This window comes from Glossina fuscipes, unplaced genomic scaffold (assembly GCF_014805625.2).
Source record: "Glossina fuscipes isolate IAEA_lab_2018 unplaced genomic scaffold, Yale_Gfus_2 61646, whole genome shotgun sequence".
Lineage (NCBI taxonomy): Eukaryota > Metazoa > Arthropoda > Insecta > Diptera > Glossinidae > Glossina > Glossina fuscipes.
In genome coordinates, this window is record NW_024003855.1 from 1,092,236 (window position 1) to 1,107,755 (window position 15,520).

The following is a 15,520-nucleotide window of genomic DNA, read 5'->3' on the forward strand; positions in this document are numbered from 1 at the left end:
TATTTAGGATTAGCAAACAGGGAGGATTTAATGAACTGAAGGTATCTGCAGTAACAATGGAGGTTAAGGAAGTTAAATCTACGCCTTGCCACGGATTAAGCGAAATAGTCAAGAGCAGAGCCACTTTTCGAATATATTTTGAATAGCGTGGTTTTTCTGTTCTTGTAAATTGTCCTATTAAACCACGGAGGACACCTGCTTCGAGCTCGACGTTGCTTGATCGGAACAGATGCATTTAATGTATTGTAGAACGATTTCAATACTTCCAATTGAGAAACCAAGCCTTATATGTGAAAGATGATATTTTAGCAATACAATATTGATTTTATGAAAATCGTAATATTTATTTGAAAAAATTGGATTCGGAACATTAAAACGGTTCAACGAACCATCATGCTTGTGATGAAAGGAAATACACATTAATGGATGAGAAGGATCCTCAGGTATACTAAAAGGTGGAAAACGATTTAAACTAATCTCAGAGAGATTGGTTGATTCCAAAAATTCTATTTAGATTTTTCTGCAGTTCCACAGGTTATATTGAAATACTGGTGGTATTGAATCATTACTCTAAATTGCCGGTTTTAAAACCAGGTAAGAAAGTTACCAGTGGAGCAATTTGTAATTTTAATAAAGAAAAGATTTTTTATATATATGGCGTTACTCCGTGGGTAGTATCAGATTACGGTGTACAATTCAAATCAAGGCAATTTACGACGCTGCTAGACAACTATAATCAAAAGCATTTAGTAACACCAATATATTCGCTTCATGCTAATGCCTTTGGAAGGATTAATAAGTTAGTCTTGGCAGCTGTACGTAGTTACATGAGTCCAATTCAACAGTATTGGGATGAAACGCTTAACAGTATAAATTATGCTTAACCCCTTTAGTGCCACACATATTTTACCAATATATGCTAAAAATGCCAGTAAAAAAGTGTAGATAATTTGAGCAAGACAAATATTCACCATTTCCGCACCAATATCCATAATTTTTTCAACATTCTCTTCAGAAGATTTTATCCTATGATAATAAAAACACAGAAATTGAATACTACATATTTATTCACAAGGAAGTTTCAGAAAGTATATGGAAAATAAACAAAATTTATTTACAAACGTGTTTTCCTACAAAACGTGGCATTTGATACATATGTGATTGGATCATATTTTTTAGGTCATCCTTACTACCGCTACTGTCACTAATAACACGCAACCTCCAATTGACAGGAACCACAATATCACTTCCGCTATCGCTCTCATAATCGCTAGCGCAGTTTTTAAATTGTTTTATCATTTCCATGTCTGTATCTGAAAATTCATTTGTGTCCGACATTTTAAAATCACAATTAGAAATATTGTTTTTTTAAAAAATATGCTATCGAAGATAGTTAGAATGCAATATAACGAATAAAACTACGAACACGTTAACACGGCCGTCACCTGCGCGAGCCCAAAGTGAAATGTCAAAATCATCTCTGTCGCTTCGGTGGCATTTTTCACAACTAGCGAGAGCAGCGTGACGGCGCTCCTTGGCACTAAAACGGTTAATGTTCTTTGATATTCTTTAACATTCATCAATCGGCTTGTCCCCATATTATTTAGCGTTTAGTCACCAGATGATTATTGATTCGCAAACGTATAAATTAGTCAGACAATTAGGTACATTATATGATAATCAGAGAAGCTTTGACGTCCATGAGGACACCATGTATATCTTACATAAGCAAGCGGTGAAAAATCTATTTTATGGAAGGCGAGAAATTCGGTTGAAAAAATTTCCTGTTGAAAGAATTGCCGGTGAAGTTCGTTGCGTCTCTACTCGGTGGCGTTGCATGCTTGGTTAGAATTAATTTCGAACTTTTTAGAACAAAATTGAGCTACGAGGAAAAAAGTGATACTCATTAAATATAAATTGACCATAAAAAGAAAAACTACGGAAAAAGTACACGAGGTTCAACACAAAAAAAAGGTCGTGAAAATTTATTTTAATTTGAACTATCATAATATCAATAATGTCTTATTTTAAGTTATGCTACTAACAGCTGAAAACAGTCAGGTAAAGCCAGGTGAGTTTAGTTAATTGTTTGTACTTTTGATTTAAATTTATCAGAAAAAAAAATTAATTTTACTCAAACTAAAACTTACATTTGCAAACATATCCATTTTTATCTTATCACTACTTAAGAAAACACAAGGTACCCACGCACAACTGGACATTATAAAAAACTGTCTCGCAGACAGCTCTAAGTGTTAGATTTACAATTTCGGAAACCGGCGTATGTGAAACCTATGGACTCGCATATTTTTAAAAATATTTCTAAACTTAAACTGATCAGACTAAAAACGAATAATTTAGGAGAATATATAGTTTCGAAGTTTAAAAAATCTATTTTTTCTATTCAGACGACATTGCAAAAACATTTTCTGAAACTTTTCGATCCGTAAGTTTCAAAGTCTAGGAGGTAAAGCCTTTGAAATTTCCCTCCAGTACCTTAATGTTTTTTCTCCGGACTCTCTTTGCAAAGTTAGTTGTAACGAAAAAAAATTTGGAGAAAATGTTGTTTCTTTCACCCCTCAAAACTAATGTAGCGCCTGTCCGTTAGTCTGTGTTAATGTATTTGTCGGTCCGTTAAGTCACCGTCCGCGGTTACATGTGCACACATACTTCAACTTGTTTATTGTGTATATTTTTTTATTGCATTATTTTCAATTATCTTTACAACAAAAAAAAATACAAAACTTACTAGAAAGTGCACATGGATTAGGTCTTAATCATAAAATTATACATACTTCAAGGAGAATAATAACTTGTCTTTTTACATAACAAAATAGGTTTCAACGTCTCCTTCAATTCCATGTTCAATAACTCCCCCGCTTCCTCTTTCATCAGGAATTTGAGTACATTTTAATTTTTTTCGCATTAGGCATATGCCTTTCGAATTTATATACATATGTAGTAGCTGTTCTTTGCACGGTTATACTTTTTCTTTGGTTTTGCTTCGCTTGCTTAAAACCGTGTATTTTAAATTCAGAATGCAGTTTGTTCATCAAATCACAATTCGCCATTTGCAGAGTTATTTCACTTACTTAACTCCAACGTCATTCTTCAGTTTTTATTTGTATGAATGTTAGAATTTCGTTAATGTTTAAAACGACAAATTTCAATTTGAAAATTCTATTGAATTTGTCAAAAGATATTTTGCTAATCTTAATGTACTTTAATTTATTTTCCAATATTTTGACTGTCTTTAATTTATTTTTACTTAATTTTTAATTTTGATTACTTTTGTTGTCATCATATATCCGTTTTTTCCTCGTCGAGTTACACTATATTTGGCAAAAAAAGACTTTGGCTCTATCGCGACAAGTCGTTTTCCTCACTCTTTCTAGCGTCAGTATTTTTTCTCGTTATTGTAGCACAAGGTATCCCATTTACATAAAAAAAACCCACCCTTATGCAGTACAGACGGGCTTTGGACTTCGTTCTCTGTTCATGATCCTCTCCTTAATTTCCTCTATTATGCAAACAGAGAATTATGAAAAGGAATGCTGATTAACGGAACTCCGTGATGTTTAGGGACACTAATCTCTTGTAAAGAGCAGAGAAAAAGCCGATCGACCAAAACTATCAACACATCTATACGCGGACGTTACATACATCCACAATAAATGCATGAAGAATGAAGATAATCTGCCCATATGCAGTAACAATACCTGTAAATAGTTTTACACACAATTAGTTGATATTTCAAACCTTTTACTGGAATTCATGGATCGATTGAGCTTTTGTTTGAAACTTAATCTAAAAGCTTTCAATTCATTTCAATTATCATTTCGTCACTCGGTTTTTGCTTAGACAGATTTCGGCTACTCACCATTCTAGTCAGACATATATTGTAGTAATAAAAGCTAATACTCAGCCGATGTGTAGTGGAGATAGAAAATGCGTTGCAGTATTTGGGAGGATTCCCTTTGAATCCTTCCCTAAGTGTAGGTAGTATTTTATCTTTAGAGCCCTAATCTGCTCGGCTGCAGAACGCCAAGTCTATCCGTCTGATGTAGTGCCAAAAGAACTCGGCAAGAGACGGTCCCTAATTAAAGTTACGAGGCGGATAGAACGCCTTTATTAAAACAGCGAGTTGATACGCTTTGATTGGATTGTTTGATAGCAATTAAAATTCTTTATTTGCCAGGTGGAATATTTATACTTAAATCTATAGGTGATTTTATGCTACGTTATCAATTATTTTAATTAGGGCGCCTGGCATCGTATTGCATTTGGTAATGCAATACCCAGCCAGTTGAAGTACGACAAAGTTTTTGTTTTATTTTTTTTTTTATGGTGAATTTGCATAATTCTGTCGCACTTCAAAGTGGATGCATACGACGGTATGCGATCACACTACAATATATATGTATTGGTGATTGAACGGGTTAATTTGGCAAATGAATCGCAGTTACAGATTTTAAATAAGAATTTTTTTTATTAACTCACCTATTGGACTTGTCATGCGTATTTTCGAACTTTATTGTGAAACTTATTGTTTAGGTGGCAATATTCTTTCTGAATTTCAGCGAAATTCAAAACGAAGATCAACTGAATCTGCCCAGAACCCACGAAAACTACGGTATATTGTCTTTTTCAGCTATTGAAAATGAAATTACCAAATTAGTATATTATCATCTTATAAACGGTTAAAGGCGTTTGCATTTAGAAAAGTTCTGAATATGCTAAAATTTGTTTTTTACTGATTTTATTTACAGCAGCAAGAAGGAAAAATCAATACGTTTTTAAAAATGATACGTAAAATAGCAAAAGTGTGTGATAAAAATATTGGTTGTTATAAAGCAATTGGTATTTACGATTATAGATGTTATTATTCACTCTTGCGTAATTTGTGTATCGTAACATCGTAATGTGTGTAGGGATAACATTTTCAAATTCTTTTTAAAACCCTTACAATGATTTAATTTATGTATTTTCTATAGAATTAATGCTGGTATAAATAATGTATAACTTATTCCATGGCTTTATCCATGAATTCCACAAATCTTTTGGCATATTGTTCAGGATCACATGTGGAAATTCCGTCAACATTACTTCCGTATTTCACAGTCTTAGCGGCTTTTGCTGCCTACAAAAAATAAATAAATAATTAAAAAGTCATATTGATATTTAAGAACATCTCAGATTTTCGTTAAATGCTGAAAACTAGATCTACGCAATTTGACCAGGAATATATTCTAAATTGCAATTTCTTATATGATTTCTTTCGTCCGTGCGTTCTAACAAGAGTGATGGAGATAGGCGGCTGTGAGTAGAAAAGCGTCAAATGCAATGTTGATAAAGAACATATACATATGCAATACGCTTTCTAATCTGTGTTTTTAGATAATCCAATGAAGAACCCAAAAATTAATTTATTGTTATGAAAAACACTCGTTTAAGATAACATGAAAATCAACAGTTTTTTTTTTAAATGGAAAAAGCAGATATAGATTCACGATGCTTTACCTGCCGGCGAGATGGAATAAAGTATTATATACAGTTGACGATTGCTAAAAAAATTAACAGCAGTTGGCGGAAAAACGAACTAGCAAAAAAATGTCACAGAGAACTTAGCTATTCGTAGATTACTTGTAATCTACGGAATTCACAGTTGATTCGAGTCAATAGAGTTGAATCGTAATATTCAAACGAACAAGATCAAAAAAATCATTGCAAATTTAAGTCCGTCTAAATAATTTTGTAAATACATCTCTTAAAAATTGTAAAAAAAGCCTACGCTATCAAAGAAACCACTATTCAGTGCTTTGAACTTAATCTCACAAAGATTTGGATACAAATTAAATTTGCGGAGAAAGCATTTTACGTAATAATATTCAAATCTTTCGCTAAATTTCAAATATTCAGATTTTTATTAAGTATGAGCGCAATTCATTTTCTAAATTTAAAAGTTCACAGAAAGAATGTAGAGAGCAATATATCTAAATGAATCGTTATGCCGCTTAAAATTTGTGAAAATATACATATATATATATAACAACTTTATTAAAACCTTAAAACATAATAACTAGCATCTAAGAAAATGCCATTGTTTAGGTTTACATGCTTACCCTATAAAACATCACTTACATTAATTATTTTTCATATTCCCTTTTCCCTTTTGTAAATAATTTCAGCCGGCAAAACATTTTACTAAATAAAGAAAGCAAGAAACTAAAAATGTATATCAGTTGAGAAATACGCCACTACGACTATTAATTATCGTCGTCAATAGAAATCATAACTCTCCGCTAGCATGCGAAGAACATTCTAATATTTCGGAAAAATATAGATCATAATCAGTTAAAACGATTTAAAACTTTTTCCCTATTTCTGAAAGGCCATGTCTCCATAAAAATGTTAATATTTTCAGGTAAAGAGTTCGTGGAAAAGCTTTTCTTACACGTTAAAAAGGGGTAATGCATGAACTGTGTGGTATATGCATCAAAATTTAAATATTTTGGCGCATCTTACGCAGCAGGAGGCAAGCCAGTATGCCATTCATTCAATTCCTTCCACTTAAGCTTTTCTACCATTCCTAATTTTCACACCCCTCGAAAGTGGTCCAAGTCGGCAAAAAAAATGACTTCCTGTGAGATTAAAGCAACTTTGGCCACAAATATAAAATACTGCATGATCATTCAACCGTGCAAAAGGCCTTTTCTCGTTGGACATAACATGAAAAAATCCCCAAAAAACGCTTCTACCGATAAGTGAAAACAAATGCGTAAGAAAAATAATAGCATTCCTTGACGTGACGAATCGTGGGCCTGTTAGGGATCTCATAGCGCATGAGCCGGAAAGAGCGATCAACCATTTGGGGATTTCAAAATGAAACAAACTCAAAAAATATTGTTCGCGCTCGAAGCGCTTTCAAACAGTTAGACGCACTGGGCATATGACCACAATTCCTTTACGAGAATGCACAACGATCAATCCTGAATTGAGTAAAATCATTTGTTGGTCATAATGTAAGAAAGACAAACGTTTATTCTGCATCAAACCAATGCAATGCAAGCCCTCACGCATTCCTTGTAACAACCGGCCATTCTAATTCCCGAAAAATCGAATTAATATGCCATTCGTCGTGTGGTGCACGTTTGGCGCCCAGCGACTTCGTTTTGTTCTCGAATACCGATTGTCGTCGCCGGAACAAACCGTTGACGAGTTTAAAAACTATGTTCCCGAGATGTGCCAACTAGAGAGGAAAGTATGCTACGACACAAGGTTCAAACATATGCAAACGTGTGCATAACAAAAAGGAACATTTTGAAAAAGAGTAAAATAGTTTTTAACGCCAAGTTACCGTTTTTTTCACTATCAGACTCAAAACACAAATAGCACCTCACGTAACAGTGGTGGAATATGAGCAAAACACGTCTGTTGATATTTGGGGTTTTTATGCGCATCTTCGTCTTTAGACGCTTCACGTCTACATCTACTGCGTGTGTTCTTCAACCTATTTCCGGCTTTTAACATATAAAATGCAATGTTTATACGCACCAACACGCAAATATGCGAATTTTATGCCTGCGTTAAGAGCGTAATAAAATAAGTATGTTCTTGATTAGAAACCCTGGGTCGAGAGGGAACTTATTCCAAACCTGGCTTCATCCCATTTTTAAACAATTTGGCTAAACTTACTTCAATTTAATCTAGTTTGCTATCTGTATGTGTTGTAGTTAGCCATTTTTCAAAAATGGCAAGCAGTTGCCATCTCTAACAAAAAATCCATACCATTTTTAGAAAATACAACCGCCAAATAACGTTTGCTAAAATTTTATGTCTTTTTAACCATTGATTTACTAGTCACGGCAGTGTAAGTTACGCTAGTTATAGCCTACACCACTTGCGGTGCAGGATATATTAATCTAGTGCAGTCGTATGTAACATGCAGAAGGTTTTAAGATGGACCCACGCTTTATTATACCATTCGATTCAGAATCATGATTTGAATTTTTGAGATATTTTGATGAAATTTGGGACAGTGACGTGTTTTCGCCCAAGGACGAAATGGTTAAAAATGGTTCGAATCGGTCCAATGTTTCGATCGCTTCCCATATAATATCCCATTCTGAAAAGTCGTTACATGGAAAAAAATTATAATTTTCGAAATTTCTTGGCAAAAGTGACTAAGTGGTAGTATTTCGGCACTCGAAATTGTTAAGAAAACTTTGGACAGACTGTGGCAATTTTTGAACCCCTTCTCATATGGCGAAAACTGAAGTTCATACGACAAATAGGTATAATTTTCAATGGTTCACGTAGTAATTTAACATAAAAAATTAACTGTGCCAAATTTAGACCATCTACAACTATTTTTGGATCCTGTCCTATATAAAGATTAAATTTGTACTACACTAGGTTGCATTTTGGGCCTGCTTCCACAGAACTACGCACATGACAAATATGCCTTTATATATACACAAGACACAATGTTTGTGTTCTATAATAAAAATAAGAATTGTGTTAGATAATGCGGTATAGGGTATTTAAAGGTCGGCCTGGCCCGACTATGTATTCTTACTTGTTTTGTTATTGTCGAAGAGTTTTTAGCATTGTATTATTAAAAATAATTAGATCTTCCTTTTTGTAGGGAAAAAATATAGTGCAAGCTCAACGTCGACTTAAAAAGTGTTATAGTAACACCTCCTCATCGAAAGCAACAATTTATCTGTAGTATGTAACACCTATCCATCGAAAGCCGCAATCTGTGGAATGCTGAATTCCAACTGAAGATTATTTTTGATAATTGAAAAATGTAATTGTAAAATTTCAGTCGGCGGCATATTCTCTATTATACGCGAACTCATGGATATCTTCTCCGCAAAAGGGGCACCGCGTTCGCTCATAGCAAGTATAGCAAATACAGCGTGTCATAAATCAATAGCTATTATGGCAGAATTGCACGAGTTGACGTTCGATTTTTCACTCCACCCACTATATTCTTTAGTTCCTGCCCACAGCGGCTGTTATCCGCTTACAAATCTCAAGAACAATTTCCAAGAAAAGCTGATGAGTAAAATCACATCCTGGATGAAAAATGTTTTTTCTTACTTAATCCCATTAACCAATATATTAGATGTACGATAGTTAATGTACTACCAAATACATATAAAGGTATAAATGCAACTCCAAATTAAATTATACTAATTTTGTGTACTGTAATATGTTACCCTAAGTCGACTCCGTCATGTCCTCCTGCGTAGTCTGTTGATAGAATGGTTACGGTTAGAAAAGTGGATATAGAAAACATAAAATTGCTAAAAATTCATAAAGGATTCAAAAAGGGCATTTATTTACTTGACAACACTGATACCGATAATTTGCAGGTATATTTGAAAAATAGTCTATCCACACACATCTGAAATACTATTTCAAAACTTTGACGTCATGACTTCATATGGAAATATCAAAGGTTCGCCCCAATACAAATATGACTTTCCTAATATGTATTTATGAAATTAAACACTCTCTTCAATAGAAGATAAACAAGAAGTAAAGTTTAAAAAATAAAGTTTTCTTAAGACTTGTTTTGTAAAGGGCATTAATATGTTAAAACTTCAAATTTCAAAACAATATTTGCCGCGCAATCAATATACAGGCATTAAATACGTCTCAACTGCTCCCGAAATTACCTCGCAAGATCGCAACCTTAGCTAAATAAAGCAGTTGTGTAGTTCCGTTTTAGCACTATATTTAAAGGGCAAATCGTATAGTGCCGCTTGTTCAACGTTTTGCTACCAGTTCTCCGCATCCCCCATTTCAATGTAACGACTGTAAGTGAGAAAGTAAATGCATTCAAAGTTATACCTGTTTTTTTACACCATATTGAGTGAGGACATCAATTATAGCAATAAAATATATTTCTCGTCTTTCTGCAATGACGATGTAAAGTATTATTAATTTGTCAACGAGGTAGCAATTTGTGCTACGAGCATTGCAATGTTCACCTTCTATACTTGGAATGGCATACATATCCACTTCGTATACAACTTCCTTATATTGCGCGCCTCTAGGTGAATCTGGAGGTGTATTATAAGTCCACCTATATAACAAAAATGCGGTAAGAAATTTCCTTTCCATTTTATAGAGTCAAATCATACATTTTTTTTATATCTCTAATGGTTTGAAAAAATCGTCAGCTAATTCAATTTATATATTCATTAAAATGTTTGAATTTTCGGCATCTACAATTTTTAATTTTTTATTTAGATGTTGATTCATGCTTTTTTTATTTAAAAATTTTTTCGACATAAATCTATCCTTAACACGAAAAGTCTTGAGAGTTTTTAAGACGCTGAAACTTCGCTGAATGACTTAATATAATCCAAAGAAAAAAGTCCAATTGTGCTAAACTGCATACCCACTCCTACCATACAATTTATTTTAGTTAGATACTAATGTAATATAAGTGCAAAAGGTTCAGCAAGGTATATTTGAATCAGTATAAACTTTTTTACACTAATATGTTTGCTTTTAGAAAAACGAAGACTAGAATAAAATGCGAAGATTCCTTAATTTTTTGATCTTATTTTGCAAATGAAGCGTTAACGTAAATGTTAATTAAACGACCGAAAGTGATGGTGGTTGAAAAACGAATCACACATATTCATGCGTGTTAAAAGCAGTTTACTACAAGATGCAGATGTATGCATGTAAGCGAGAAAGAAACAACATATAATTAATCTAAACTAACTTAACACTTCTTGAAAAGCTTAATATTAACATTATGTTTACATGAGCAAACACAAACGATGGTACACATGGGCAACAATATCGCGAACAAAATGTTCCTTAAAATAAATTTAGCAAATTTCAGACTTCTACCTTTTATAATTTATAAGTAATCAGCAAACATGCAAAAATTTTTACTAAGAGAGACGAAGTTTGGTTCGGTTTACGCTTTGATATGGGCATTTATTTATTTATTTATTCCACTTATACAAGAAACTAAAACAAATTGGCAGGCGAGTTCAGTTGACTCTTAAAATAAATCTTAAATTAATTAACATTAAAATTTAGCATACGTACAATAAAACAAATAAGAAGGAAAAAAAAGGAAAAGAGCATGTACACAACTAGCATAGAGCCACACCCACAACCGGTACAGGACCAAATTGCAAGTGAACTCCTAAGCCATCGCAAACATGCATAAGCTTGGCAACCGATAATAGTTAACAACAATTCATTTTCGACTCATAATGACTTTTTAAAGTTAAAAGTTAGTTCAAGTACGACATATGTAAATCGCGCGTATTAAGCAATGTTGCTTTAATGGACTTTAAAGAGTCCGTTAATGAGAATAAGTGATAGACGTCATTTATGTTCTTGCAAACAGCTCTGAGCGCGTTAAAGAGTTCGTAATTATATGTGCATTGACTAAGCTTTATCAAGATAAAGTGCCTAGAGAAGCGGTTAGGGACATTAAAGCCTATCTCACGAAGTAATACGGGCGAGTCGATTGCACCATTTACTAATTTGATTACGAAGGAAACCCCAAGAACAAATCCACGTTTCTCCAGTGACGGTAAGGATAACAGAAGTAACCTACTTTCATAGGATGGAAGAGGGGCAATCGGATCCCAACACAAATTCCCAAGGGCATACAGCAAGAATTGCTTTTGAACAAATTCAATTGAATCTACATAGCACCTATACGAAGGAGACCACACCAGAGAGGCATACTCAAGTATAGGTCTAACCAAACACATGTACAGCCTTTTCGTAATATAAGGATCATCAAGCTCTTTGGAGCACCTCTTTATAAAACCAAGCGCGGACATAGTTTTGCTTAACGAGAGCTCAATGTGCAAATTAAAACGTAACCTATAATCAAATAGAACGCCTAAATCTGTGAACGAATCGGCGTCTTCCAACTTGTGCGAATCAATGAAATACTGAGTAAAGAACGACTTCCTTCTAGAGAAAGAAAGCTCAAGAGCACCATGCAACCAAATTATTCAAATCACTTTGAAGATGATGTGAACGCGATTCTACGGAAAAGGAAGAAAATAGTTTCACCTCATTAGCGTACATTAAGATCTCGCTGAATTTATTTACGGAGCGCAAATCATTAATGTATAAATTAAATAAAATGGGTCCTAAGTGGCTACCTTGAGGTACGCCAGACGTCACGGGGAATTCATCCGAGGTAATGAGGTTAAACAAAAGCCTGAATGATCCACCATGCGGATAAGCGCACTAAGAAGAAAGGTAAGCCAGAGGCTTGGAGTTTAAAGATAAGTAGTCTATGGGTAACCAAACGCTTTGCTAAAGACAGTGTATCAGTGCGAGAGCCACTAGAAAAAGCCTTCAAAACATGAGAAGTAAACTCTAACAGATTGGTGACCGTAGATCTTCCTTTTCGAAAACCATGTTGGAGAGGAGAAATGGAAAAGGGTATATGCTGAGCCACAATTCGCTCGAACAGTTTAGGCAAGACACTCAACTTTGAGGTTTCAAAATCATCCGAGGACTCGGAACCATTAAAAAACACATTCGAGGGAATTATGGAGATTTTTCTTTTGGAATTAACGAACTTAAAAAACTATTTAGGGTTAGCAAACAAGGAGAATTTAACAAACTGAAGGTATCTGCAATAGTATTGGCGGTTGAGGGAATTAAATTTATGACTCGCCACTGAGTAAGCGAAATAGTCGAGCGCAGAGCCACTTTTTAAATATTTTTTGAAAAGCTTGTTTTTCCTATTCTTCTAATATTTAGTTGTCTTATTAAAATACGGGGCACACCTGCTTCGCGGACGGGACTGCTTGTTCGGAACGGATGGGGAAATAGCTTGATTTAATATATTGTAGAACGACAACAGCAAGCTGTCAATACTTCCAACTGAGAAATCAAGCACAATATGAGAACGATGTGATTTTAACATGGAAACATTGATTTTATGGAAATCATAACTTCTATTTGAAATAGTTGAATTTGAAACGTTGTAGAAGTTCAACGTCGTGCTTGTTATGAAAGGAAATACCCAATGCAGCATGATAAGGATCCTCAGGTACACTTAAAGAAAGACAACGATTTACACTAATCTCGAGGAAATTGGCAAAGCAAAAATCAAGCAGTCTACCATTATAATTAGGAATGCAGTTGTATTGAGCTAAATTATGATGGAGTGAAAACCAAACAGAAAAACTCCCTGCTGACTAAATTTAGGAAGGTAGAACGAATTTTTGAATTTAGACCCCTACTACTTTGATAAATGAAAGAAAATGAGCCTGAAGAAATATTTAGTTTTTTGAAGGGGAAAGAGCTACTGCATTAGCATTACGGGGTCGATCCCGAGGGATAACCTCCTTAATTAAGGATCCAACCGGCCACAATGGTTTATTTAACATCAAATCCATATTTTCAGTCGGAACTAGAATTTTAAAAGATGAGATAGCTCTAGATTGATAAGGAACCAATTTGAAAATACTAACGCGCTTTAAATTGGCAGAAGGGGCTTTCGCTGCCAGATAACTTTTTATGTTCTCCACCGACCAAATATTGCTTTTCTAGGAGGAACTGCCATCAAGCATATGTCGTCTGTACTAGGAGCAGCAGGGTTCACGGATAGGGAGTTATGAGTTGGGGAAAATACGACGTGCCTAGCTTGGCGACCGGCGTTCACACTCGAACAGCGAGAAGGAGAAGACTATTTACTATTATTATTGTTAGTTTTAGGCGATGATGCCTGAGAAGATTGAGTGACATCAATGAGAGGAGATACCCTTGCATAGCTCAAGCTAGAAGGACTTCCCGGCTTTTTTGTAATTTTTATATTACTGGCCGACTCAGCAATTGCAGACACACTAACATTATTTGTAGACTTTAAGGAATCGCTAACTTGCACAGACGAAACGGACTTAGCAGAACTCAGTGGTGACGAACCACACGCTACGCTACGAGTTGAAACTTTGTTAGCCGGAGAGGAGAGTGACTGCGCAATATAACGACACTCATCAAACCTAGTCTTGATTATTTCAAATATCTCGCAAAAGCAGCCGACATTTTTGCTCAAATCTGAGAAACAATTTCTCGTCTCCGTGAAGAGTTTGTAGAAATCAATGTCCCGCTTTCTGCAGTCAGGACATAACCATCGTAAACCTTTGGAAGGCTCAACGACTGCATCAGCAGCACGGCCGATAATACCAACACACGTTGCATGTCCAAAACGATAACACAGCCAATAAGAAATAAACCGTTCAGATTCAGGTCCTGTTTTCGCACGACATGGTGTAACTAAGCAATCCAACAACAAAAGTAGCTTATGAAGGAAAAAAAAGAAAAACTAAAAAATTCCACGGCACAAATTTTCAGCAAATTAAAGCAAATTTCTCAATGCCCTGCCCACTGTAAATATAGAGCAAAAGCTAAAGAAACTGTAAACAAAGATTAACAGGCAAAAAGAAAGACTTTTACTAAGTGCTCAATTGTTGATTACGCTAAACCAAAATGATTATTTCACATAAATGGTTAATAAATTCATATACGTTAAATTCACACTTTATTCTTTTAGAGAATTTTTAAAATTAAACACGAATAAAGCAAAAAAGCTAAGAAATACACTACAAAAACTGAAATATTTCTTGCACAGAATAAAAACGTGACTACAACACGCACGCCGAGTTGCCAAGCTTTGCATGATCATTAATTTTAGCCCATTATTAATACCAAGCAAGGTATAAGAATTTTCTACAATTTTAGAAAATTTGAAGTTGATATTTTAATTTTTGCGACCAGGATTTACACCTACGTTACGTTTTTATGACCATTATTAAAGCTGACAGAAATCGCCTTTTTAAAAAAATGAAATGTATTGTTTTGATGGAAATGTTTTTTACGTGCAAAATCATTTATCCCTACTAACCTTATTTCTTCCTGAATTGTTCTTTGCTTACTATTTAATATTTAACAAAAGAAAAACTGGATTAACTCTTTTTAATAAAAATTAAATTTCCTTGATATACTAATCACTAAGATCGGCTCCTATAGACGTCAATATATTATTAATGCAGTGAAAAATAAAAGAAGAGCTGTGATGGAGAGTGCGCGCAGGTGGGAACTGATTGTGCTTAAATGCGGATAAATTTCTTCTTCTTTTTATAAAACATAAAAAATAAAAAAAATTTTATCTTTCCACAAATAACATTTATTCAATGTAAACATTACTTTTTGACTACTGTTTGATTACAATGGTTTTAAATGCAAGAATCTAAAAGCACACCCCAAGAACTTTTATTGAAAAATCCGTAAAACTACGTAACATCTATATACGATATGGTACGAAAGACCTTACTGAGTAACCCTGTTTCTTATGTTCCATCAAATCTGCAACCAGTTTTCGTCGCACAAACACAGATAAAAAAACTTCATCCCTGCAACAAGTGTGAAGATCGAGTTTAAAAATAAATCGATTCCGAAATTCATTAATATAGCAATATTGCATTTTCTCCACTGACTGAAA

The 15,520-nt window shown here is 34.3% G+C and overlaps 1 protein-coding gene across 2 annotated transcripts in view; it reads right to left on the reverse strand.

Annotated features, from left to right (window-relative positions):
- Window positions 1–4,674: 4,674 nt before the first annotated feature.
- Window positions 4,675–15,520, reverse strand: part of LOC119643799 (phosphatidylinositol 5-phosphate 4-kinase type-2 beta) — a 35,471-nt gene continuing 24,625 nt past the window's right edge. For both annotated transcript variants that reach the window (XM_038043302.1, XM_038043301.1), the window contains exons 8-10: window positions 10,005–10,099; window positions 9,865–9,929; window positions 4,675–5,140 (exon numbers count right to left, since the gene is read on the reverse strand). In XM_038043302.1, coding sequence (XP_037899230.1) covers window positions 5,024–5,140; window positions 9,865–9,929; window positions 10,005–10,099 — 277 coding nt within the window. In that variant the 3' untranslated portion in view covers window positions 4,675–5,023. The remainder of the gene's footprint in view (window positions 5,141–9,864; window positions 9,930–10,004; window positions 10,100–15,520) is intronic.